Source organism: Cornus florida, unplaced genomic scaffold, assembly GCF_030987335.1.
Source record: "Cornus florida cultivar Cherokee Brave unplaced genomic scaffold, ASM3098733v1 CherokeeBrave_3.0.0_Hap2_Chr03, whole genome shotgun sequence".
NCBI classification, from domain to species: domain Eukaryota; kingdom Viridiplantae; phylum Streptophyta; class Magnoliopsida; order Cornales; family Cornaceae; genus Cornus; species Cornus florida.
This window is the reverse complement of record NW_026775573.1, coordinates 91,185,306-91,211,764: the sequence shown is the minus strand read 5'-3', so window position 1 is coordinate 91,211,764 and position 26,459 is coordinate 91,185,306. Positions and strand designations below refer to the sequence as shown.

General features: G+C 37.6%; 1 protein-coding gene across 5 annotated transcripts in view; it reads right to left on the bottom strand.

Annotated features, from left to right (window-relative positions):
• Window positions 1-20,076, bottom strand: part of LOC132300855 (chloride channel protein CLC-e) — a 55,311-nt gene extending 35,235 nt beyond the window's left edge. For 4 of the 5 annotated variants that reach the window (XR_009480603.1, XR_009480601.1, XR_009480602.1 and 1 more), the window contains exons 1-3: window positions 19,524-20,076; window positions 7,713-8,097; window positions 6,674-6,874 (exon numbers count right to left, since the gene is read on the bottom strand). Coding sequence is in view for 2 of the 5 variants with exons in the window: in XM_059798108.1 (XP_059654091.1) it covers window positions 6,674-6,874; window positions 7,713-8,097; window positions 19,524-20,009 (1,072 nt within the window). In the remaining 3 variants the exon portion in view is untranslated. The remainder of the gene's footprint in view (window positions 1-6,673; window positions 6,875-7,712; window positions 8,098-19,523) is intronic. The other variant, XM_059798110.1, reaches the window with a different exon arrangement.
• Between the last annotated feature and the right edge of the window lie 6,383 nt (window positions 20,077-26,459).

Below are 26,459 nucleotides of genomic sequence, written 5' to 3'. Positions count from 1 at the left end.
AACGACCGCCACTACCATGAGAAGACTGATAACCACCCTGGTTCACAACTAATGCAGAACGTTCACTGCTAGGAGGAGCAGTGACACCACTTGAAGCACTCTCGGAAGCGCTACTAGATAGAGTAGCACGCTGGAGCCTGGAGAACATATCAGGAAGAGAAGGAAGTGCAGGGCTACCCAAAATCTGTGCACGAACAGATTCATATTCTGGTGACAACCCCGTGAGAAACTGAAAAGCATTAAAATCCTCACGTTGTTGTTGCATGCTCTTCACATCAGAGGTGATAGGCTGATACAAGTTCATTTCTTCACAAATTCCCATGGACTGTGAGAAGTACTCTGCGAGACTGAGTACCTTGCCGGAGGTCAAAGAATTGTCTGCACACCTCATAAATTCTAGTGATATTACCAGTACCTGAATATAGCTGTTGGAGGCGGTTCCATATCTCCTTGCCAGTATCCAAATACAACTAGTTGGAGCTGATATTGGGTTCAATACAATTCAGCATTAAGAAAATTATCTGAGCATCCCTTTGTTCCCATGAACTGAAATTTGCATCACTGTCTTTAGGCTTATCCTTAACCAAATGAGAGCCAAAGCCTTTGGCTTTCAAAAAAATAGCTACTGACTTGGCCCATAAAATATAGTTCTTCCCATTAAGCTTGACCAAAGTCATGGGAGGATTGAAAGAAGCAGAAGAGAGCAAGTCTAAACCGGCAGCCATGGAGGACGAAAAAGAGAGAAGAAAACCGAACCTGGGAAAAAAACTGAATCCGGATCTGGGCAGACGGGCCGGATCTGGGCAAATGGCCTGGGCCTGGTCAAACGGGCCGTGCCTGGGCAAACGGGTTTGGCTCTGGGCAAACGGGCCAAATCAAAACCAGTTCTCTGCTATTCCGGTTTTAGTAAACCAAGGTTGGGATAACTTCACGCCTGCAGCCAAACACCACCTTTCTCCTTTACAATCAGAGCCGGCAAGAACCAGAACTCTGCCACTGACAATAAACTCCAACACCCGAGGTTCGCAATGGAGAATCAAGGCTAGTACACACCCTAGCCCTTGCAGCGGTGACGGCAACCCAACACAAGCGGCGATCTAACAACCGAGCAGAAAGGGTTCGCGATGATGGAACCTCTGCAACTTGCGCCAGCCAAGGCAGCCTCGGTCAACAAAACGAAGGGCTTCAAATCTGAGAACGACGAACAAGAAGAGCTGAACACAACGACAGCTTCAAACCTCCAGCTCGAACAACGACAGCCAAACCTTCGGCGAAGAACATAATCGACTTCGATCTCGATTTCGATTTGTAGAAGAACACCACAGATGCAATCACAACCACAATCTTAGTTTCCCATTGTTTCGTACCGCTTTGATACCATGTTCAAACTGATGAGAAAGAGAGAGAGAGAGAGAGATCATGGTCGCTACTGAAATGTATTTCTCATATGTATAAAGCCCTAAGCCTATAGTGGCTTATATAAAGATACAAGACTTAGCTAATTACACAATGACCCTACCAACTATATGTAATTACATAATGACCTAAAAACATTCTAACAGAAACTAATCCTCATTTAGCTAGTATCCTGATTTAGTTAGGAAAATCCCATATTTTATGGGATTCAAAGTTTATTCTTTTTCTGATTGTACAAATTGTATTTGGCTATATATGGCCAACTCTCCATGATGTATTTTATTCATTCCAAAGAATAATAATTTGAGTTCTCGCTTACAGAGCTGCCCAAGGTCTTTCACATCAAAAGCTTTAACCAATTGAAGCTTTACTTAAGCAATCCTAGGGATGTCATTGCCAGTAATGATGATATCATCAATATAGATAAGAAGAATGATACATCGATGTATGGTCAGAATGGCATCTAATAAACTCTATGGGTAGAATTACACCACTGAAGCGGCTGAACCAAACTCTAGGAGATTGTTTTAACCCATATAAAGACTTCCGCAATCGACAGACCTTTCCAGCATACTCCCCCTCAGCCTGAAAACTGGGTGGAGGATCAAAATAAATAGTCTTAAAAAGATCACCGTTAAGGAAAGCATTCTCCACATCAAGCTAATGAAGAGGCCAATTGTGAGAGGCAGCTAGAGAGACAAGCAAAAAAACTGAGGTTAATTTAGCCACTGATGCGAAGGTAGCATTAAAGTCTTTACCAGGAATTTGAGTAAACCCTTTGGCCACTAAACGGGCCTTATACTGAACAATAGAGTCATCGGCCAAATATTTAACACTGAATACCTATTTGCAACCAACAGCCTTTTCAGCATAAGGGAGCTGAACTAAGCTCTAGGAGATTGTTTTAACCATACAAAGACTTCTGCAATCGACATACCTTTCCAGCATCCTCCCCCTCAGCCCGAAAACCGGGTGGAGGATCTATATAAATAGTCTCAAGAAGATCACCATTAAGGAAAGCATTGTGTTGGAAAGTAGAAGATTTATTCCCTCCATAGGTGGATTCGTTAGGAATGTATTTTATATGTATCATTGACTTTCCTAGAATCATGAGATAATAAGTTAGAGAATCCCACTAATATAGAAATTCATTCTAATTCATTTTTAAGAAAGTTAAGAAGGTTAGTTTCCTATTTTATCTCCCTGTGATTAGCTCTGTACAGACTGTAATTTGTGTATATAAGTCGTGTATTGGATTTCTCAATTGATATATAATTTTAATATTTTCTCCTAAATTTCTCACATTCTTCATATCAAGCTGATGAAGAGGCCAATTGTGAAAGGCAGCTAGGGAGACAAGCAAACAAACCGAGGTTAATTTAGCCACAAGAGTGAAGGTATCATTAAAGTCTTTACCAGAAATCTGAGTAAACCCTTTGGCCACCAAACGGGCCTTATACCGATCAATAGAGCCATCGGCCAGATATTTAACACTGAATGCCCATTTGTAACCAACAATCTTTTCACCAGGAGGGAGAGATACAAGCTCCCATGTTTCATTTTGCTGCAGAGCATCCATTTCTACCATCATAGCAGACATCCAATTAGGATTCCGAAGAGCCTCAGATACATTTCTGGGAATGGAAATGGAATCAAGTTTGTATAGAAAGGCTCGATAACACTCTGAAAGACCATCATAAGAGATATACAGCGAAATAGGATGATTAGTACTACAAGTGAATCCAAATTAAGCAAGGGGTTTGCGGTCCCGAGTGGGATACCAAGACTCAGGAACGAGGTTAGGGAAATGTAAAAGAGAGAGAGGAGATGTAACTGAACGAGTATCTGAGGAGGATGAAGGCAGTGGAGGCAGAGCACAAGGGCGGCGAGAATAGACCTGCAAAGGGGGTGAGGAAATCACAAGAGAAGACTCTTTTTGAAAAATAGGAAGAGGACGAGCAAGAGGAGAAACCTCTTGATCGAGAGTAGAAGTTTCCTGCAAGATAGTGTTAGAACCATAAAAGGGGTATGCTCATGAAAGGTGACATCAAGAGATTGATACATGTGTTTGTGTACAGGATCATAACACCGGAAACCTTTTGACATTGAAGAGTATCCTAAAAAGATACATTTAATGGCCTTGTCATCAAGTTTAGTACGAGAAGGGCTATGATTCTGAACAAAACATGTACTTCCAAACATCCGAGGCATAATGGAAAAAAGAGTAATATCAGGCAGAAGCACTTGTAAGGGGGCCTTACCATTTAATACTCTACTAAGGGTACGATTAATAAGAAAAGTAGCTGTAAGAACCGCCATGTGCTAGTATGACTTTGGCACATTCGTACCACTTAAAAGACATCGAACAACTAACATTAGTTAGCAATTTTTACGCTCTACCACACCATTCTGTTCAGGGGTATTCGGACAAGTTGATAAAGAATACCCTGTTGGTTAAGTTGAGACCAAAACTCGTTGGAAACATATTTACGACCATAGTCAGACTTAATATTCCTAACAACAGTTTTATATCGAGTTTTGATCATTTGAAGGAATTGAGTGGGAAAAACTTCAAATTTTTTTTAAAGTAAATATACCCATGTGCAGCGGGAATAATCATCAATAAATGTGACATAATAACGATGTCCCGAAAAAGTAGTAATAGGAGAAGGACCCCACACATCAGAATGTATGAGATCAAACATACTAGGTGCACGATGCATATGAGAATTATAAGTAGTTGAATATGTTTAGAAAACTCACAAATCTCGCATTGAAACTTATTATCCTTACAAGCCGTTATTAATGAAGGGAAAAACAGACATAAGTACTGAAAGTTTACATGCCCAAGGCGAGCATGCCATAAATTTAATGTCTGAAAAGAAAAATCATAAGATCTAGAAACTGAAAGAACAGAGGCTTGAAGGCTTGAAGCAAGTGGAGGAGGTGTCAGAGGAGGATCCCTAAAGTAGTAGACGCCATCGTGCTCATATCCCCTGCCAAATATCCTCTTTAAACACAATCCTGTAAAACACAATAAATGAGGAAAGAAAATCATTGCACAGTTTAGTGATTTGGCAAGTTTGCTAACAAATAGAAGATTAAATGCAAAGTTAGGAACATGAAGAATAGATGGCAAAATAATATTAGGGGATAGATGAACATCTTTACTACGAATAATGGTGGTTGACCCATCGACTAGACTAACAACCTGATTAATAGGGGTAACGGGAGTAGAAAATAATGACAACTCACCAGTCATGTGATCAATGGCTCCGGAATCCAGAACCCAAGTAGGTTTTCTCGCTTTAACATGAAAAGTAGAAGGAGTACCTGTAGCTATAGTAGCCATGGGAATAGAAGAGCAAACCCTGGTAGATAAAGCTCCAAAATGCTCCTGAAGCTGACCAATTTGGGACTGTAACTGATTGAAGTCCTAAAAAGATGGTCTGAGAGGAGTTGAAGCAGGAGGGACAACAATCTGTGGAGTAGTATATCTACCAATAGAATCGGCTACTGCAGCAGTGCAGCCACGGCCAGAAGGACAATTGCGAGAAAATTTTTGCTTTAGCTCGGGATGAAGCTTAAAGCAACGATCCTTTACATGACCCGTGGCTCCACAATGTTGACAAATAACCTTTCCCTCTAAAAGTCTAGAATTAACAGCAAGATCCATTTGATCAACTGGAGTCTTTGGTAAAGCTATAGGCCAAGAGATCTAACGTCTATGATCCTCATGGTCAACAGTAGCGAAGGCATTATATAAATTAGGCATAGGAGAGGTGTTTATTATCTGAGTTCTAAGAGCATTATACTCAAATCGTAAACCCATCAAAAACTGGTAGGTATGCTGGTCCAGTCTCTTGACCAAAAGAGTTACAGCTTCTTCAGAGAAATCGGAAAGAGGGTTATACTGTGCTAACTCTTCCCACCTAGACCGGAGGTATTCAAAATACTCTGATACTAACAGCTTGAGTGTCTCCTGAGATGCATGAGCAATCTCCTGATAGAGTTCAAAGATACGAGCGTCATTGCGGGAATGGGCATACATCTTGTTAAGGGCTTGCCACAAACGAAAAACGGAAGTGTGAAACATGAACATATTATAGATACGCTCTATTGAGTTAAAATTTCAACCCAGAATGGTGCAACTGTCCATGTCCCATGCAATATATTTAGTATTCGTCTTTTCCGGTTCCTTAAATAGACCCAAAAGTTAACCAGTTTTCCCTTTCCCTCCAATATAAAGTTGAAGAGAATAGGACCAAGATACGAAGTTGCACCCATTCAAGAGCACACTAGTAACCCGTTATGCCGGAGTATGATCTACCGAAGATAAACTATGCTGGACAGAGGATAAAGTGTCCTTTTGGCTACTAGAATCAGTCATAGTACCAAAATAAGGCTGGTCCACACGTCAAAGCAGAGGAAAGAGGAAAAAAAAATAAAGGCCGGAAAAATCGGCGCTTTTCTCTAAATATGTTGCCGAACAAACACCAGCAGCCCACAAAGGAGAAAAAAAACACTATAAGGACGCTTAGGTCATAAAAAACCTAAGGGAATTCTCCTAAAAAAAGGAGTAAAAAACAGAGGGTTACCTGAGGGGTCCGGCGCAAAGGCTGGGAGGAGATGGAGGTACGCCTCGGAGGTGAGGAAAAATGGAGAGAGGGAGAGAGAAGGTGACGGCGTTGGGGAGGAAGATGGGGAGGCGAAGGTTTTTGTTTTGCTTTGATACCAAAAAGAAGTTTTGGGTTTTGGCGTACTCAAACTGAGAGCCAAGAGCTATATTTATATACAAGAATAGGGTACAAAGAAAGGAAACCAAATCAAAGAAAAACAGAAAATATGCCAAAATTTACGTGATCCCATGATTATGCGGATCTTATATACGTGATCTTATGATTACAGGGATGACATAAAACACCTAATAAAAGGCTGAAAACAACTAATAATAATAATGATAATACAGATATTTCAACAATATATAAATATATATATATATATAAAGCAAGTTTAAGTAAATGCCCTATGATGATGTCAGATGGACAAGATCCAATTCATGCATATTGCTCCCTCCACGCCAGGTAGCATCTAAATATTGTTGATTATATAATACGTATAATTGTTATAAATATTCAGAAGTAGTTTTCAAAATAATTTGCATATTTTTCCAAAATTAAAAAATGTTCCCTTTATACGATGGTAAATGGGGCCTCTCTGGACCATGACGAAAGGAAAAAAGCGATGTAATCCTTACCACTTGGGGATCGAAAATCATATTCTGGGACTGTGAAGGCTGGTTCGGAGCCAAGACCAATTTCGGACACCACAGAAGCTATTACTGCACTAAGTATGACCATTGAAGTTGTATTTGTAAGTGATAACGATGATTCTTGTGGTGATGGCCATAAGACTGACTCTATCGCAAAAAAACAACCAGCGACAGCAGCATTGAACCCTGTGGATCAGAACAATAACACCAGTATCATAATCAATGATGGATAACATGAAAATATTACCACTCATGAAGTTGAATAACATTAGTTTTAAGATCACGTGATTGTAATGCAAAACAGGCTTACACCCCTTATTCCTTTCTTTAAGTTTGAACCAGAACGGCAAAAAGCAAACAAGGGCAATAATATGATAACATCTCCAATTTAACGGTGACCTGTGTCTGGCTACAAACGAGTGGAGCTAAGCTGCATAGGAGGTGATTGGAGCTCTCCTTTGGTCGGAACTAAATAAGGATGTTCAAGCTCTTAAACCAGCCACTTGATTTCAGTTTAATTGGGTCCTATGGATTCATAAGCTGTTAAATCTAGGTTCGAAACACATAATAATTGTGGGGCAATAAATCTGACCAACTTTATTACTTCATTTTTTATGCAAAAATGACCAGCAACCATATTGAAATTACACAGTAGCCTATGAAGAATGTTTTTCCAAGCCACTAAGCCAGCTTAGCGTAGCATTGCTCAAACTCGGCTAGTTCAAGAAACAGACAGATCAGGCTTGTATACTTAATTATAGAAGACTTAAACAAGTCCTTTATGGAGTCGAGCACTCAAGTCAAGTTGCTTACCAAATGCCTGATTCATTTGTAGTTCTAAAATCTGTGTTCCATGTTTGGATGATATTCATAATCAAATCTAAAAAACTTGGCGAATATATTTAATTTAACAACCAAGTGATAGCTAGCTTTTATAGTGCAGAAAGGTGAGCAGATGCTTAATTTAATAAAGGGTCATCTCCATGCATGTAATTTGACAAATTTATAACTGAGAAATGCCAACCAGAAGAGATTCCAGCAGCTGACCCTGCAGCCACAAGAGAGAGCTTCCTCTGAGCACTTTTATCAAACAAACTACCAACTCCCTTGGCTATAGATGCACCTATCTCAACACTTGGACCTTCTGGCCCTAATGAGTTCCCTGTCCCAAGGGTGATACATGCAGCCATTGTCTTCAAAATTGGCTCCAATGCAGCCTTAGATATGAAAATTCCTTTTGTAGGGCCCTCTAGAGCACCTCGAAGTGCATTCAGTATGCCAACAATAAAACCCCCACAAACTGGTACTGCAATTACTCTTTCCCATGTTACTTCAATGGGTTCCTCTCTTAACCATGAAGCACCACGATACGGGATCCCATCCCAGAAAAAATCACGAATTTCATGCACCTAAAAATCGAGTGAGTTTCCTTTATTAAACAGTTGTTTGTAGGTAATAAAGTCACCTAAAATATATAATACCAATACAATTAGAAAGATGCATGTAGTCATAGAAAAGGATTGGGAATAATATGTATCATACATGCGTGTGTGTGTGTGTGTAAATGTTTCCTCAAAGAATAATGAGTGGCACCACCAAATTCCAGTTGTCAACAAAGGTATTTTGGTAGCTTGCATGACCTACATCTGCTGTACTCTAGAAAATCCCAGAAAATTCAGTTTTAGAAAATCTCATTGATGACAATTATTCTCTTATAGGCAATAGCAAAAAGAAATACCTGATAATCTGGTAACTATCTCAAGGAAAATATTCATAAGCAAAAAACGATTACCTGACTTCTCAAGACAATTGGAAACTAATGCAAGGACCTAATAAGATGCCAATGGCCATAAGCTCAATGAAGACTAACAAGAATGCATAGCATATCATGACACCCAAAACCATGACATTAAAATAAGTTTCCTGTTAATATTACAATTATAATTAAGCTGTCATGCTCACCCTCTACTTTTTTCATATTATCTAGGCAAATAGAACGTAAAGCAAGATAAAAACTCCATTGTGCATGGAGAAGATTCACACATTTACGTTCAAATGAATGAAGTCTTGGTTTCATCTTGATATATATATATATATATTTTTGATAAGTAGTTTCGTCTTCAGTTTTTGAAAATTATAGTAAACCTAATCTGTCATTATAGTCCTAAATGGTTAATGATAGTTATGAATGCTTCAAATTATTGCTATATCAAAAATACATTAGTAGTCAACCACTATTTTATTTGGCATTTCTGTTGATATGCTTATTTATTGCTCATGGTCTGAAGTCTGGAACTTTAGTATTTACGTAAGGAATCATATTCTGGGATAAAGAGCATTTGGAACATGGCATAGAAATTAATAAAAGCTTGGATAAGACTACTGGAAATCCTACACCTGAGTCCCGACAGACTAGTTGACATCATAAATTGGGAAATTTTGTGGCAGCCTCTGGACAAAAAATTTAGAAACATATGGTAAAAATAGTTTGGGTGAGATAAAGGGTAATAACTAATCAATCCAAAACAGAGAAAATAGTCTCAAGATCGTCAAGGATATTCTGGCAGTGGACATGACCTGAATCTCTGTAAAAACATTTGATGGGTCAGTTCTAGTTTAATTTCTAAGTAAGGCTTATAATTATATCCTTAGTAATTAATTTCTAGTTTAGAGAAGGACAGTAGGTGGTGGAATTTAAGAGGGGAGAAAGTAGGATATTTAAATATAGGATGTTAAAAGAAGCAACATGGAATCTAGAAGAAGAAACAAACTTAATGTGGAATAAGATGACTGCATATATTAAAAGAGTAGCAAAAGAAGTCCTAGGGATTTAAAAAAGGAATGGGCCATTATTTAAAGCAACTTGGTGGTGGAATGCGCAAGTCCAAAAAGTCGTAAAAACAAATGGGAATGCTATAAGGTTTGGCAAAAAGTTAAAATTAGTGAAACCTTTGGCAAATATAAAAAAGTAAATAAAGAAGTTGAGAAAGTAGCAAGTGAGGCAAAACATAGAGCATATGATGATTTCTATTCTAAACTAGGCATAAAAGATGGGCAGTAGAACCATATAAACTTGCTAAGCTAAGGAAGATGAAAACTAGAGAATTTAGCCATATTAAATGTATTAAGAATGAAGATTCATGGGTTTTAGTAAAAGACGATGAAATTAAAGAAAGATGGAAAAGTTATTTTGAGAAATTGCTAAATGAAAACCATATAGGAGGTCTAGGCTTAAAAGAATATGTTAGAGATGACATATTTTTTTGTAGGGTCAATGAGTGGGAGGGGGAGGTTTGGAATGCCTCAAGGAGGATGAAATCGGGGAGAGCTTTAGGACCCGATGGCATTCCCATTGAGGTGTGGAAGTGTCTTGGAGAAGTTGGCTTGTCTTGGTTAACAAAGTTGTTTAATAAGATAATAACAACTAAGAGGATGCCTAATGAGTGGCGCCAAAGTATTTTAGTACCAATATATAAAAATAAAGGGGACGTACAAAGTTGTAATAATTACCGTGGTATTAAATTAATGAGTCACACTATGAAAGTTTGGGAGAGAGTGATTGAATAAAGCCTAAGACGAGAGACGGAAGTGTCGGAGAACCAATTTGGATTCATGTCAGGTAAGCCTAAGAATTTTCCCTTAATCTCCTTTTCCAATAAATATGTTTGTGATATTTGTCCACAGGCAAAACAAACAAGATTAAGTTTTCCTGCTAGTTCCATTTCATCTGATAAGCCATTTCAATTAATTCATGTTGACATTTGGGGAAGTTTTTCTTAGCAATCTTTTAGTGGTGCACGTTTCTTCTTGATTATTGTGGATGATTTTTCAAGATGTACTTGGGTATACCTCATGCGTTTTAAGACTGATACAAAGTATTATTTAAAATCCTTTTTTGCCATGGTAAAATCCCAATCTATTGTGAGATAAAACATGTATTTTCTGGTGAAGGGGACTTGTTTCTTCCTCAAATTCAACAAGTCCGTTCTGAAAAATGGCACGGAATTTTTCTCAAATGAAATGCAAGATTTCTTTTCTGAAAATGGCATCATTCATCAACACAGTTGTGTGTCCACACCCCAACAAAAGGTGTTGTAGAGCGGAAACACTGGCACCTTTTAGTGGTTGCTCGGGCATTAAGATTTCAGGCAAGCCTACCTCTTTCTTTTTGGGGAGAATGCATACTCACTGCTGCCTATTTAATTAATAAAACTCCCACACCCTTGTTACAAAACAAATCACCAAATGAGGTATTGTTTCGTGAGCCACCTCTCTATTCTCACCTTCGTGTTTTTGGTTGCCTAGTTTTTGCTCATAACCCTCACAGCAAACACAAGTTTGATCAACGTGCCAAACCCGGAGTCTTCGTTGGATATCCTTATGCGCAGAAAGGATACCGAATATATGATATCAAAAGCAAAAGAATTTATGTGTCCAGAGATGTTGTTTTTCATGAAGCTATATTTCCTTTCCACGATGTTACTTCAATTTCCAAGCTCTCACTAATCATCCCACTACCTATTGAGGATCATCCACAATAACCCCCACCCTTAATTGCACCCACTACAAAAAATCCAACTTCCCTTCCAATGGAATTACCTCAGGATCAAACAGAGCGTCCTCCCATTACTCAAACATACCATAGAAAAAGATTTGTTCCACCTGTCCTTGTTGACACCCAATCAAATCAGCCAATGCCTTCATCTTAAGGAGACACTCCTCATATCACCATTCCTCCACCTGCCATTCATTCCACTCGAGAACGACGTAAACCAGCCTACCTTCAAGATTATCATTGTTTGACAGTCACTAATGCTGCACTATAGACTCCAGCGACTTCTAGTCAAATCAGTATCATCTGCCCAATTGATCAATATATTACATATACTAACTTTTCAGGTGCCCATCGAGCCTTCGTTTCTGCCATCTCCTCCAACGAAGAGCCAAAGTCATTCTCCCAAGCAATTAAGGTTCCATATTGGCGTGATGCTATGACCGTAGAACTTAGTGCCCTTGAAAACAACCACACATGGAGCCTCACTCCTTTACCACCCAATAAGAAACCTATTGGGTGTAAATGGGTTTATAAAATCAAGTACCACTTTGATGGCAGCATTAAAAGATATAAAGCCCACTTAATTGCCAATGGCTTCACACAAGTTGAAGGGCTTGATTACCATGACAATTTCGCCACCGTCGCTAAGCTTGTTACTGTACGAGCTCTTCTATCAGTTGTTTCTTATAATGACCCGGTCATTTTCCTTCCTTTCTTTTTTTTGAAATTTTATGGATAAATTTTTTTTCGTTGAATTTTCTTTTCTGAGTTCAGTTACTCATCACTTAGCATCGTCTCGAGGGCTCGGAAATGGTTTCCGAGACTCTTTCCTTTGGATTGATAACTTCCTTTAACGACTGAGTCATTTCCACATTTTCATTTTTAAGACACAATTCACTTTTTGTCTTTTTCCCGTTTGTCACTTTGTTGGCACAACCTCCCTTTTCACGTTCGAAGTTGAGTTTTGACTTCACGAGTTTTCATTTCAGTTAATTTCCTCAAAACGCGTAGCTTTACTTTTGGAGAAAAGCTCGCCGGTTGTTTCTTTCTCCCGCAGGGACATGGATGAAAGGATTCTTCAAAAACATTGATGTTTCTTGGGGTGTTTTTCATAAATATCTTTTGGAAATTTTTGATTAGGGGTTTTTAAGAAAATATCTTTTGGAAGATATTTTCATTCTAGGCAGCTTTGCAGTTACCTCCATTAGATAAGAACATAAACCCTAATTTTCTAGAGAGAGAAAATAAATTCCTTTTTCCTTCTCATTAAAAATCACCCCCTAAAATATACATAGACCATGTATATTTATAGGCAACATAAAAATAAAGAAAAGGAAATAACAAATCCTTCTCCATCTCTAATTCATATGTCTCAAATCTAATATGATTCCAATATCAAGTTGGGCTATGAGTGAGAATCCATTGGGCCTATTATTTTATTGGCTACAATGAATTAATAATTGGCCTGGTCCATGGACCCAATTAAATTAATTCATAAATTAATTTCTACTCCACTAAAAGAAATTAATTAAACTCCAATTAAATAATAAATAACCTCTAAGTCAATATTGCACTTTGACCCCTCTATGCATAATTAGTTATCGGATAAATAAAGCCATCAATCCGACTACTTAATTAATATATCTATTTTGGTACCTCTGATTATTTCTGCCTCGATCATAATAAAACATTTGTTTGACAAAATTAATAATTTAAATAAATAAATATATAATAAATCATTTTGTCTAAAAACACATGAAGGCCTTCGAATTTACTTTGTGATCAACCATAATCATTTTGTAAGGGTCATTGTGCAATTAACGAAAATTATTGCAAAATGCCTCGTTTTGAGCCTGGATCCTCGTACGGGATTCATTTTCACTTTTCGTCGAGTCATGTACTCTTAGAATTTCCTCACAGTCGTTTTCCCCAGTTTTAGGGTTTTCGACCCCGGTTGCCGCCGAACTTGTTCGGGCATATCTTTTTGTACGGGACTCGGTTTTTGACGCCGTTTCTTCCGTTGTTCATTTTTTTTTCATTTCGGTTCTTTTTTGTTTACTATGTTTTACACTGTGTTGAGCGTGTGTGCGCAAATTCCACTTTTTCCGGACCTTGCGGGGCCCTTTCGGGGCACTTTTAGGGTTTTATTATAAATAGGGGGTAATAAAATTAAAAACATTTCATCCTCTTCTTCTCACATTGCTGCAGATCAGCCATGGCAGCCCAAGGGGGCCGCCACCCTTCTTCTCTCAAATTAACCTTCTTTCCCTTTGTAAAATGCCGTAGTACCTTAGTGTTTATCATAGGCCTTGGTGAGGCACTCCTTTCCCCCTTATTAGAAGCCGATTCCGACCATTTTTGAGTTCGGGTTTGGATTTTCATGGTGCCTCAAGGGTTAAAGTTGCTTCCCTCGTAGTCCCCGACATAACCTAGAAGTATCGTCGGATTCAGAGCGATTTTCTTCCGATGGGGATTTGAGATTTCATCTCAAAGTGAGGTAAGGGATGTCTTAGGTTTACATAATTGTTGCATTGATTGTTTTATAAGCTTATACAACTTGTATGCATGCCTATGTATTTTATCTATAATTTAATTTAATTATTTTCTTTGTATAAAATTTAATTCTCATGGTTGTATATAGCTTGGAATTAAATTGTGGCATGCTATTAAATTAAGCCTTGTTCATTAACATATATTAAATTTGACGATTTGAATAAGTATTGCAACTTTTATTTACTCTTTCACTTGTATGAAAATTTAATTCACATGGTTGTAACTAGCATGTAATCAACTTGTAATGTGATATTAAATTAGGCATTGGTATGTTCTTTAACATATGTGAACTTGAGAATATTCGGAATTGTTTTAAAATCTAGAGAAAATCAATTAATTAGGTTAATTAATTTTATTTTAAGTGTTTTACTCACTTAATTGGTTTTTTAACTTAAATTGTTGATGAGCTTGGCATGTACTATCATATACATTAAATTGAGAATAATTGAATAGGTTTTGAGACTTTTATTTAATTATTTTCTTTGTATGAAATTTAATTCACATGGTTGTACCTACCTTGGAATGAATTTACAATGTGATATTAAATAAAGCCTTAATATGTTCATTAACATATATGAAAATGAGAATATTTGAATGAGTGTGGAAAACTTTATTTAATTATTTTCTTGTGTGAAGTTTAATTTACCTAGTTGTGAGTCAGGTAAAAATAACTTGTAAAGTGTTATTAAACTAGGTCTTGACATGACCTTTGACTTGTATTAGTTTTAGAATATTTGGAGTTACTATGTAATCTTGAGAATTTAGTTATTTAATTTAATTAAATTCCATTATATGCTTCCATTGAAGTAGTTAGGTATTGAAGTTGTTTTCATGCTTAACTTGTAAATTTGTAACTTTTTGTATGATTACATTATAGTAATCCATGAGTAGAAGTTATAGTTTAACTTACTTATATACACATTATATATTTGACATGTCGTATGCCATTGTAGCTTGAAGACATAGGATGAAAATTGTGTGTTTTACTTGACTTGTTTGTGCATGGTAGTTGACTAATATATTGTGTATATGTATTATACCTTGATGCACAACTTAATGATTTTAGGAAAGCTTACAAGAACATTGTAATATGTTACAGCAAGGGCATGGCTCTAGTACGGGGGATGAGAGCTCCGCCTACAACATATAGTGCGCACTGGGTGGTACCCTAAGGGCTAGTAACCCAAAAACACCAATATACGGTTTTATTCCGGGTTTAGTGCACACTAGGTAGCACCTTGAGGGCTAGTAACCCGAGATCACTTGCTTGGTCATTGAGACCGTATGTCCTTGTCTTTCCGCAACTACTTGATTTCGCATTCAATTTCAAGTTGTTTAATATGGATTATTTATAACTTGTGATGTGGTGTTTGACATTTCAATTAGGTATAGTATACATGTGCTTAGTATACTTGGATGCCTTGTTTTTCAATACAAGTTAATAGCACTAAATTGTCATAACTCGTTGTTTCCGTAGTTTAGATTTCAAGTTGTTAACTTTGATAATCTATGCCTTGATGCGTTGTATTAGAAGTTCTAATGTTAGTAAAAATTGTATTGATATTGTAATTTGGGTATTAATTATTTAATGTAGCCTCGGATGATTCCTTAGACTCATTTGGAACATAGACATTAGATGGCATGAACCGTTTCTGTTGTTTTCGCATTTTAGGTTACAAGTTGATAACTTTGAATACCTATGTCTTGTTGCGTTACACTATATGCTCCTATGTTGTTAAATTGCATGCATGATGTGCTTTATGCTAGAAATGCTCTAAGGTAGCTTAGGATACTCCCTGAATCTCACCTTTGACATAGACGCTAGGTGGCATGACCGTATGAATTGATTTATAACAACTTAATAAGTTTGTAAAATGCTAGGTCTATGCATGCTCATCTCTTACGAGTAGCTTTATGTTACTCACCCACGTAGTGGAGGCATTTTTCAGGTACAGGATTCAAGATTTGGGGCTTTGCATTTGCTTTGGGATGTCCTATAGACTTGAAGTATCTATTTCATGAAAATGTTAGCATGAAATGCTATTTTTGATTCAAAATGTCAAAACTTGTATATTTGGTTCTAAATATGTAATAAACACATAAGTGCGCCATTTGGGATGTTTTTGACATGTATGTAATGAGGCCATGACCAAAGAACATTTTATTTGTATTCTAAGTACTTTTATTTCTAAGCTATATTGTTAAAAATAGAAAAATGCAAATGCTTTTCCTTCACTACATTTGCATAGGTGGTGGGAAGTGGGCTTTAGCACTTCCATAGGGTCTCTTCATTTATGTATGAAGTGTGGACAAGGGCCAAACGATCCTTTGAAACCATTTGATAATTTTTAGTTTCAAGTTTCTCTTTTAAAAGCCATTTTAGGCATAATTTGAGGTTTAATAGGTGATATTTTGTATATAGCGACCATTGAGGCCGTAGGCCATTGGAACGCGTATAAGTATGTATATTACGTTTGCGTGAATACTCACCTTGCACAAAATATCACATTTGTATGAAATGGATGCTTATTGGTCTCAAGTTTTCCATTTAAGGCATTTTCTTTGCATTTTGAGGTTCAGATAGGTCGTATTTTGCATCGGGCATTTTTGGGAGCCACGGACCATTCCCGCGCACTTAAAATCACTAAATACGTTTGCGTGCATGATCGTTTTAGCACACAACACCATTTAGGGTCAAATGAACACTTGGTGCAAAGTTTTTTTTTATCGTTTTTGACCTAATTTGATCTGGGGGCATTTTAGGAATTTCTTTTGAAAAATAAATTCCGGCCTTAACATGGTCACATAGAAAACGTAATTTTAGGGGGGGGTTTCTTCACAACATTTTTTCATAAAATGCTGTCTCGGTCTCGAAAACCCCGCGTCAAATCTGATTTTCTGTGCGCATATGCACTTTTTGAAAAAGTCTGTTATAAGGGCATTTTGAAGATTTCATGTCAAAAATAAATTTTTCTTTCGATATGGTCAGCTTGGAAAAATTATTTTGAGGGGGGTTTCTTCTTCGTGTTTTTCCAAAAAACGTAATTTAGTGCCTCAAAACGGCACCCGATTTTCAACATTTTGCCCAGGTCACTATTCACTGCTGTCAAAACACTATTCATTGCTGTCAAAACACTATTTATGGCCGCGGCGACGTCAAAACTTTGTTTTGACTTTTCTCTTCCATCCGGATTCCGAATCAAGTGATTCTTGAGTCTAACTTGATTAATTTTTCGCTATCTTTCCAATAGTGTGCTCGGTAGCACCCAAATCTTGCTAGAAATTATCATTTTGCCCTTGGGGCTAAACTTGTCCCTTTTAAAAACGTTGCTTCCGCTTGTATTCTTTTGGGTTCTATGACTTCATGGGAAGCCACGCTTGTGTCTTGGGGATGATGAACATTTCTAAAGACTTTTTTCCATGTAAAAAGACCATTTTGCCCTTGGGGGCTTATTTGGTTCTTTTTCCGATCTTTTTCTTCCGCGTTAGTTCTCATTGAGTTCCGTGGCCTTATGGAAGGTCACTTTGGCGTCTTAGAGATGCATTGCACCTCTAGAGACTTAATTTCTATTTTCACTTCCGCATTCGAATCCGTTATTGGGTCAAACTTTGGTTCATCACAGGACGCATTGGCTTGGAAAACCAGGGCCGTCACACTTCTGTTAAAAAATGGTCTCCCCATCAACTTGATGTGAACAACGCATTTCTTTATGGTCATTTGGATGAAGAAGTGTACATAAATTTTCCACCTGGTTTTGCTCCACAGGGGGAGACTCGAGCTTGCAAACTACATAAATCTCTTTATGGTTTGAAGCAGGCTTCTCGCCAATGGTTTGAAAAGTTTTCTCACACTCTTCATGATGTTGGATTCTCCCAATCACGAGCAGATTACTCTTTGTTTACCCGGATCACAGGCCAATCTTCCACTTTTGTCTTGGTGTGTGTCGATGACATCATCGGTACTGGTAATGACTTATATGCAATTCAGCAATTGAAACACTTTCTTGCACAAAATTTTTTCATCAAAGACCTTAGGCGACCGAAATATTTTCTTGGAATTGAGGTTGCGCGTTCCCAGCGAGGCATATTTTTGTCCCAACACAAATATACATTGGACATCCTTAAAGATGCAGGATTACTTGGTGCTAAGCCTTCTGCCACTCACATGGAACAGCACCTTTGTTTGACTCCTACTGATGGTACACCTTTATTAGACCCTTCTTCATATCGTCAACTAATAAGCCGTCACATCTACCTCACAGTTACTAGACTTGATCTTGCATATTCAGTTCACATTTTGGGTCAATTCATGCAAGATCCTCGCACTCACATGGATGCAGCCACTAAAGTGCTTCGCTATCTCAAAGGCACATCTGGAAAAGGTATAATGCTCTCTTCATCAACCTCACTCACTTTGAAAGTTTTTTGTGACTCTGATTGGGCAGGATGCCCCACAACTCGTCGCTCTACCACTGGTTTTTCTGTTCTCCTTGGTTCTAATCCCATCTCATGGAAAACAAAGAAGCAAAGTACTGTCTCTCACTCATCCGCTGAAGCAGAGTATCGTGCCATGGCAACACTTACATCTAAACTTTAGTGGCTGCAATACCTTTTGAATGACCTTGGTATGTCTCACACAACACCAATCACTCTCTATTGTGATAACCAAGCAGCATTCACATTGCCGAGAATCCGGTGTTTCATGAGCGCACAAAACACATTGAACTTGATTGTCATTTTGTTCGCGAGAAAATTCAGTCCAAATTGATTTCTCCTTGTTACATTCGATCCACTGAACAAATCGCCGACATTTTTACAAAACCTTTGGGAAAGGATCAGTTTCATTGTCTCATGAGCAAGCTGGGTGTTACTCACATACACGCTCCACCCTGAGGGGGAGTATTGGAGACAATCAAGGCATTACAACAATAGACCAGCAAAATCAAATCTGGAAAGCTTGATTACAGCAATTGTAATTTGTACATTAGTTTGGTTAGCTATAATTTTGGGATTTGTTAGCCGTCAATATTTGTCAAATATTTATTGTATTAAACATCTATATATACAGAACGAATCTGTGGTTTTCCATAAGGGAAAAACCGATTAAACAATTTTCCATTCTTTTCATTCCCTGCCATATTCAATTTTTACAGTAGTTGTTGTATTTTTCATAACATTCCAGATGGTTCTAGTGTATGAAAAAATAATTTCATGAACTTTAGAAAATACAAATTAGAAGTTGAGAATTTTGAGATCTGAAAAGTCAGTTATAGACAGTCAAGATCTTTATCTTGAGGTAGATCAATGTTAAGTGGCTTATACTTTGCTAAACACTTAATTAATTGAGTTGGTATTTAATTATCCTTGAAACCTTCAAATGGTTTGGATTATGGGGTTTGGGCACAACAGGGTGGTAACGAATCTCAGTTAGTACTAATGGGGTTTGTGTGATGAACGATATTTTGGAGGCCTGTGAAATTATGTGGAGAAATTATTTTTTTCCTAGTCAATTGATCATTCATCCATTCATTTATTACTATTATTATTAGCCAATGATCACAAAATCTTTAAACATTTGTCTAATATGCTCGTAGAAAGTGGGGGGAATTCCTCGTCGTTTGCTTGGATATGGTACCATCAGAGCAATGGGTGAAGGATAGCTACAAAAAGCACAGCACCCTAAAAAAAATTTTATATATATATATATATATATATAGAGGGACTCACCGCATTATTGAAGACAACGACACTAATGCCAGTGAGGAGACCAACAAAGCAGGCGGAGATTATTGCTGTGTTATTCCCACTGGGTAGAGCTGCCACTCCTCTCTGCTGATTATCAGTAATCGATTCCCTTTCCCTTTCCCTTTTTTGTAATACATCATCATCATCTTCTTCTCTAGGGTTGCCGTTGCCGACCCCAACCCTGGAATTGAATTTTGGATGGGAACGGAAAAAACTACCGCCAAATCCGAGACCATGGTGTCGGAGCTTACTCGTAACGGAAAAAAATGATTTGAAGTTGGAGTTGGAGTCGGAGTCGGAGGACGAAAAATAGTAGGTGAAGGAGGAGGACGGTGCCGCTGATTTGTTGCAGCAGAAAGAAGCAGCAGCAAGAAAGATAGGAGGCGGCGAGAGACAACACAGTGAGTTGGGGAAATGCAAAACACGTTCGCAGCCACAGGCAGTGGTAATCAGTCTCAGTCCTCCCATAATCCAATACGCACCCACCCACCCACGGCTCGGAGGCTGCCGCTATGGAGATTGAATAATGTCATAACCCAGCAAACAAAGGAGATATACTCCTTCCTAACCGTTGGTTAATAGTTCGTTGGGAATCTTATCCATCTATTTAATTAAGTGATAATACACTTACCGCCCTCGAGGTTAAACTTAATTACAAAAGGTACCACTACCGTTCCAAAAATTACAGTCACCTCCCTCAAATGTGAGAGACATTAAGTTATGCTAGAAATGCATGTGAAAATATTAATATAATCTCTATTATTATACTAATATAACAACTTATCGAATTATATTGTCAGATGACACTTTTACTCACCTTTATTATGATGTAGCCTTTCACAGTAGTACTATTTATATACGAGTGTGTGTATATATATACAAGATAGAATATATGATATATACACAAATAAGTTGTTATATAGCGGCCTTTTCTCTTGGTTTAAGGTTGACGATCTCGCTGACTAGCCAACAAGAATAATTGGCGACATGAATTGAGCCTCGACATGGTTAGTCAATTTCTCCAAAATTAAAGTATTGGAAATCATTCAAACCCGAACCCATCTAAACCCTAATATCCTCCATCACCTCGCTCTCCTCCCCGACAGCTCCCCACGAATTCGTGACCACCCACTCCGCCACCGTTGCCATCTTCTCCACCTAAACCCTCGAGCCCAAATCCACCATCTCCACCTTCTTTGACACTACCACCTCCGCCTTCTACAACTCCAATGGCCACCACCTAGCCACCGGATCCCTTTCTGGCCTCGTCCAGGTATTCGACATCAAGACCCGCCCCCCTTTCCGTCAAATCCGAGACCATTCTCACCCCGTCCACCTCTTCCACTACCCCCACCTTAATAATCTCCACCTCTTCTCCTGCGGTGATGACTCTGTCATCAAGTATGGGACATCATGTCCCAAACCCAGATCAGTGAACTTCTAGGGCACAAAAAACTACTCCAACTCCTCTATCTAGCAATCACTTAACTCCGTTTCTCCAACTATATCTAATCCGAAGGTATGATTTGCGGAAGAGCAATCGTCGACGACGATCCATAGAACCCATGAAGAAGAAAGGACACGAGATGTGGACATGAGTTCTTTGACCCTGGTGAAGAAGAAGATGGGAAATTAGGGTTTCAATGGAAGGGGTAAAAAGATGTGGTGGAGACGTTTCTAATTGTGCTGGATAGTGGTTGTGGCGCCCCTGGTGCTTGTAAAGTGAGAATGATGGTGGTTGTAATATCCCTAATTTTAAACGGATAGTCTCGGTATTTATTTAATTATTTTATTTGCATTTTTATATTATTTATTTGATTTCTTGGCTATTTGTTTAATTGCTTATTTGAATTAATTGTTTATGTAGTTATTTGAACTAAGTTGTTTGTTTATATTGTATAATAAATGATTAGTATTTGTTTGCTTATATATTAGGTGTTTACTTGTAATTATTTGTTAGGAATTAAATAATTTAAATGTTTGTTTTATTCTATTCTCTTTTATTTTAATGGATATGGATAGTAGTAATGGTCCAAACTTATGGGTCACATAGACTACTTGGATAGTGTTATCAGTGGGTACGGATAATTACCCATGGATAGTGGTACATATATATATATGGGTATATATGTATCCTAGGATATTATAATTATTAGTATTTTAAATAATTAATATTAATGAATATAGTTAGTTTATAGATATATAGTCATAAGTAAATTATATATATAGATATATAAATATATATGTGTGTATTCACATTACAGACTTAAAAGTTATATACATACGTATTTTATTTTATTTTTAATTTATTTTCCCTTATATTAGAGTTGGGGAAGGAATGGGATTAGGGTTTTATTTTATGCCTATATATATATACATATTATGGGTCTGCATAGGGTTGTTATAAACCCATTAAGTAGACATAGAGAGAGGACGTGAGAAACAGAGGGGCATAAAAAGAGAAAGCTGAGAGTTTGGTGAGGAAGAAGGAGATTCGGCCATGAGAATTGAAGACCGAACCCAAGGGAAAGAAAGAGAGGGCTGTGCGTGGACTAAGGTGTGCAGCAGAGAGGTTTGAAGGCCACAAGGGTCATCAGAACAATTAGAGAAGAAGAGAGTTTAAGGGTTTCATTTCGAAACATTGAAGGCAAGTTCTTCTCCTACTCTCTCCCTTTGATTTGTGTTTCTATACATGCCTAGGAGATTCTAGGATACTTAAATAATATAATTAAACAATTATGCATGTTTGAATCGGATTAGAACAGAGGATTTCATAGTTTTATTCACCTGTTCTTATTTTGTTTATGTTTTTGATTTATGTTGCATGATTTGTTGTTTAAGTTTGATCTTTATATGGTAGGACATCTAAAATAAATTATTATGAGAGTATGGGACTTAGATCAAAGGTAAGAATTCTATCAATGGAGGTAGGACGGAAAAACAGAGGAGTTACAGGAAAAAGTAGTCGACTATATTGAAGGGCATAGTACACTACGCATTATAACGACCCGAACTCGGGGGGCCAAATCGTTTACCGGGTCCTTACCCGAACCCGAGGTCATCTAACGGCACTATGGTAAATTTTAAGGTCAATATTTAATATACGTGCCATCCCAAGGCTTATACAAAATGAATGAGATCACAAGTACAAAAAATGATAAAACAGTCCACTAACCCATTCAAACCTATGGAGGAACATCGTCCGCCACTTCCTTCCCGTGACCTGAAAAATGTAATAATATAATGGGGTGAGCTCAACAGCTCAATAGGTAATGCCTAAAACACTGGTTTTGGACTCCCTTGAGCCAACAACCAAAGAACGAGGAAAAAAAAGTCAGGATCATACGCGGGGAATTATAAAAATCACAATCCACGTCATTCAATTAAAAAAAAAAAATTATCATCACATAATCAGTCTAATCATAGGTGTCAAAATGCCATGAAATGCAATGTATTGCGTAACCATCCCGAGCTTGGTCTCATACTAACCCCAAATCCCTACCCACGCTAACTGACTTTATCGAACTAGGATTGACAATCTTAGGGTCAACTTTTTCACACCCTTCATCGGGCCGCACCCACTCTAGGTCACGTTAGCCGTTAATTGACTTTGCCGAGCCGGAATTGGCACTCTTATTGCCACTTTTTCACGCCCTATACTGGCCCGCGCCCACTCTAGGTTAAGTTAGCCCGAGGCTCGCGATATCTGGTTCGTTTCTAAATCATTTTCTCACAGTTCCCTTTCAATCACATTTCTTTACAAGAATCATTTCAACCTTACTTTTCCCAAACTATGCTCATGCCATGAATGGAATCATGCATGAATAAAATTAACAATAAACATGCTTGCATTTTATCAACTTAATCATACATACTCATCATCATCATCATGTATATATATATAACCTCAAGAGAACAATTCAACACAAGGCATGCTCATTTAACAACTTTGCAACTAAGCACATATATATATACAGTTAACATCATTTAGATCATGTTTCGCCACATAAATATGTAAACACATAATCAACAATTTAATCCTAATATTCGTCATTTTAAGCATACTTAGCAAGAAATCAAATAACGAACTCAACTAAAGTCAAAACGTGATGGCTTAGACATCCTTACCTCAAAAGTAGCCAAAATGCATCCCCGACCGGAAAAAGTCAACATCAATCAACGCGGTCAATGCTGGTTAACAAAAAGTCAACGCCAATCAACGGTGGTGGAATGAAAAACTATATGGTGGGAACGTAGCCGTCGACAAGGAGATTCCACTGCTCCAAAGGGTCAGCTCCAGAATCCGACTCCAAATGGCCCAAAACCCCCTCCGAAGCCTTAGATCCAAAAATTTTAAAAATTCGTAAAATAATCACCATTCCCCATAAAATTAAATCCTTTGACTATGTAATAGAGAACGACGAGAGAGACGTTTTTCGTCAAGGAACCAAAATTGAAAACCTGATCGATTGGCCGAAAAATGAAAGAAAAGCTTGAAGCTTAAATAGAGGAAAAAAATGAAAAGAAAATAGAGAACAGAGGATGAGAGAGACAGCGTGACTGAGAGGAGAAGAATGATAGTCAGGTAATGGTTGTGAAGTCATTTGTAATGACTTAAATCATCTGCGGGTCCCACAGCTTATTAAAATATCAACCTTAACATTAATATATATATATATATATATATATATATATATATATATATATATATATATATATACAAGCACATTTAAACACAACACTAAGTAATTAAGTATAAAATAATAATGCATGAAATGTAACAAACCAGAAAAATAATCCCCGTGCGCTATAATACGGGTTGCGGGTCTGCTTGGGACCTCCCAGCCCGAAAAATTGAAAAATGCCGAAATGGCCAACAATGCATTTCTAAGAGTCCCGAATTAAAAAAAAATGCCCCAATCAACTCTCGGGACACACTTGGCACGCCCCACGGTGGCTGGCACGTAAAACGAGATAAGACAAAAATATCCTTAAAAAATCAAAAATTTCCAAAAATTAAAAAACGGGGAAAATCAAGATCATTACAATTTACCCTCCTTAAAAAGATTCGTCCTCGAAATCTACTCTCATTAAGAAGGAAACCCATAGCCACACACCTTCCCGAGAACCACCTCACCCAGCCGCAGGACTATAAGCTCACCAACCTTATTGCATGTGACACCAGACATCAATAGGCAATCACACACTACTGCCACAAACCCAGTGCTCGCCACCCTATTAGGATACTCATCACTCACAACTTCATACACAAAACCCGCTGGATTCCATACTCAACTCAAAACCGACACTGGTCCACTTTACACCGTTACGCAAAGCTTCGGAGCCCGAAAGAAGAACGGTCACAAAACCTATGACCATGACAACATTCGATCTCTTGAAAAATTTAATTAGGTCATTAAAACAATATAATGGAATTTAATTAAAACATGATAATTAAATTCCTAGATTCTAAAACAATATTGAATGGTCCCAATTTAACATATGCTAGTGTACAAATCCTAGTCATCACAAATATTAAGTTAAAAACTTAATTAAGCCAACGAAACCTTTAAATAGATTTTAATTAATCATTTTAATTAAAATCTTTAGATTTTCTTACTTAACCAAATGCTCTCAAATTAAAGTATGTTAAATAACATGCCAAGACTTAATTTAAAAGCATGCTACAAATTAATTTCATGCAAGGTACGTCCATGATAATTAAACTTTCACAAAAGATAATTATTAAATAAAAAGTGCAATTCTTATTCAAATAATTTCAATTTAATATATGTTAACAAACATATCAAAACTTAATTTTCTAGCATGCCACAATTTAATTCTAAGTCATATAACATCATGAGAATTAAATCTTACCCATAGAAATTAATTAAATTAAATTCTAGATTTTAAACAAAAGCATGCATACAAGTTGTATAATCATGAAAAACACTCCATACAATACATATAAAATCCTAAAACATCCCCTACCTTAATTTGAGATGAAAATCTCAAAAGCCCACCGAAAAAAAAGTGCTCCGAATCTGACGATACCGAAGGGTTTTGTTGGGGACAACACGATCTACATGAACCCCCAAGAAGCCCTATCAAAATCATAACTTGACTTCAAACCCAAACTCAAAATTTGGTCAGAAATGGGTTCTAATAAGGGTGAAAGATGCGTATCGCCAAAACGGGCAATAAACACAAAGGCCCTACTATGTTTTGACAAATGAATGAAGCTCAAAAGAGGAAAGATAAGGTGGCAGCCTCCCTTGGGATACCATGGGAGCTACTGGTTGTGCAAGGAGAGTGGGGAAGATGAAAAATGAAATATCTCATCCCCCTTTTATAGAAATTTCAAAAAGTGCCCCGAATAGGGCCCCCTGGGTCCGAAAAAGTGAAATTCAAGCAGACGCGCTCAAATGGCAAAAATCTGTGAATGGAAAAGATTTAAAATGAGAAAATATGAACAACGGAAGAAACGGCGTCAAACACTGAGTCCCGAGCAGAAAGTTATGCCCCAAACAAGTTCGGCGGCAATTGGGGCCAGAAACCCTGAAACTGAACAACGACCAAGAGGAATTTCTATGAGTACATGACTCAATGAAAAGTGAAAATGAATCCCGTACGAGGATCCAGGCTCAAAACAAGGCATTTAGCAATAACTTTCATTAATTGCACAATGGCCCCTCCAAAAAGTGAAAACTGCACTAATGGCCCAGAATGAAAATATCTTCCAAAAATATTTTCTTAAAAACTCCTAAAATAAAATATCTTCAAAAGATATTTACGAAAAACACCCTAAGAAAAGAAAAGATTCTGAAAAACTATGCATCCATGCCCCTATGGATACCGGGAGCAACCAGAGTACTTTTTTACAAAAGTAAAGATACGTATTTCGTGGAAACCACTTAG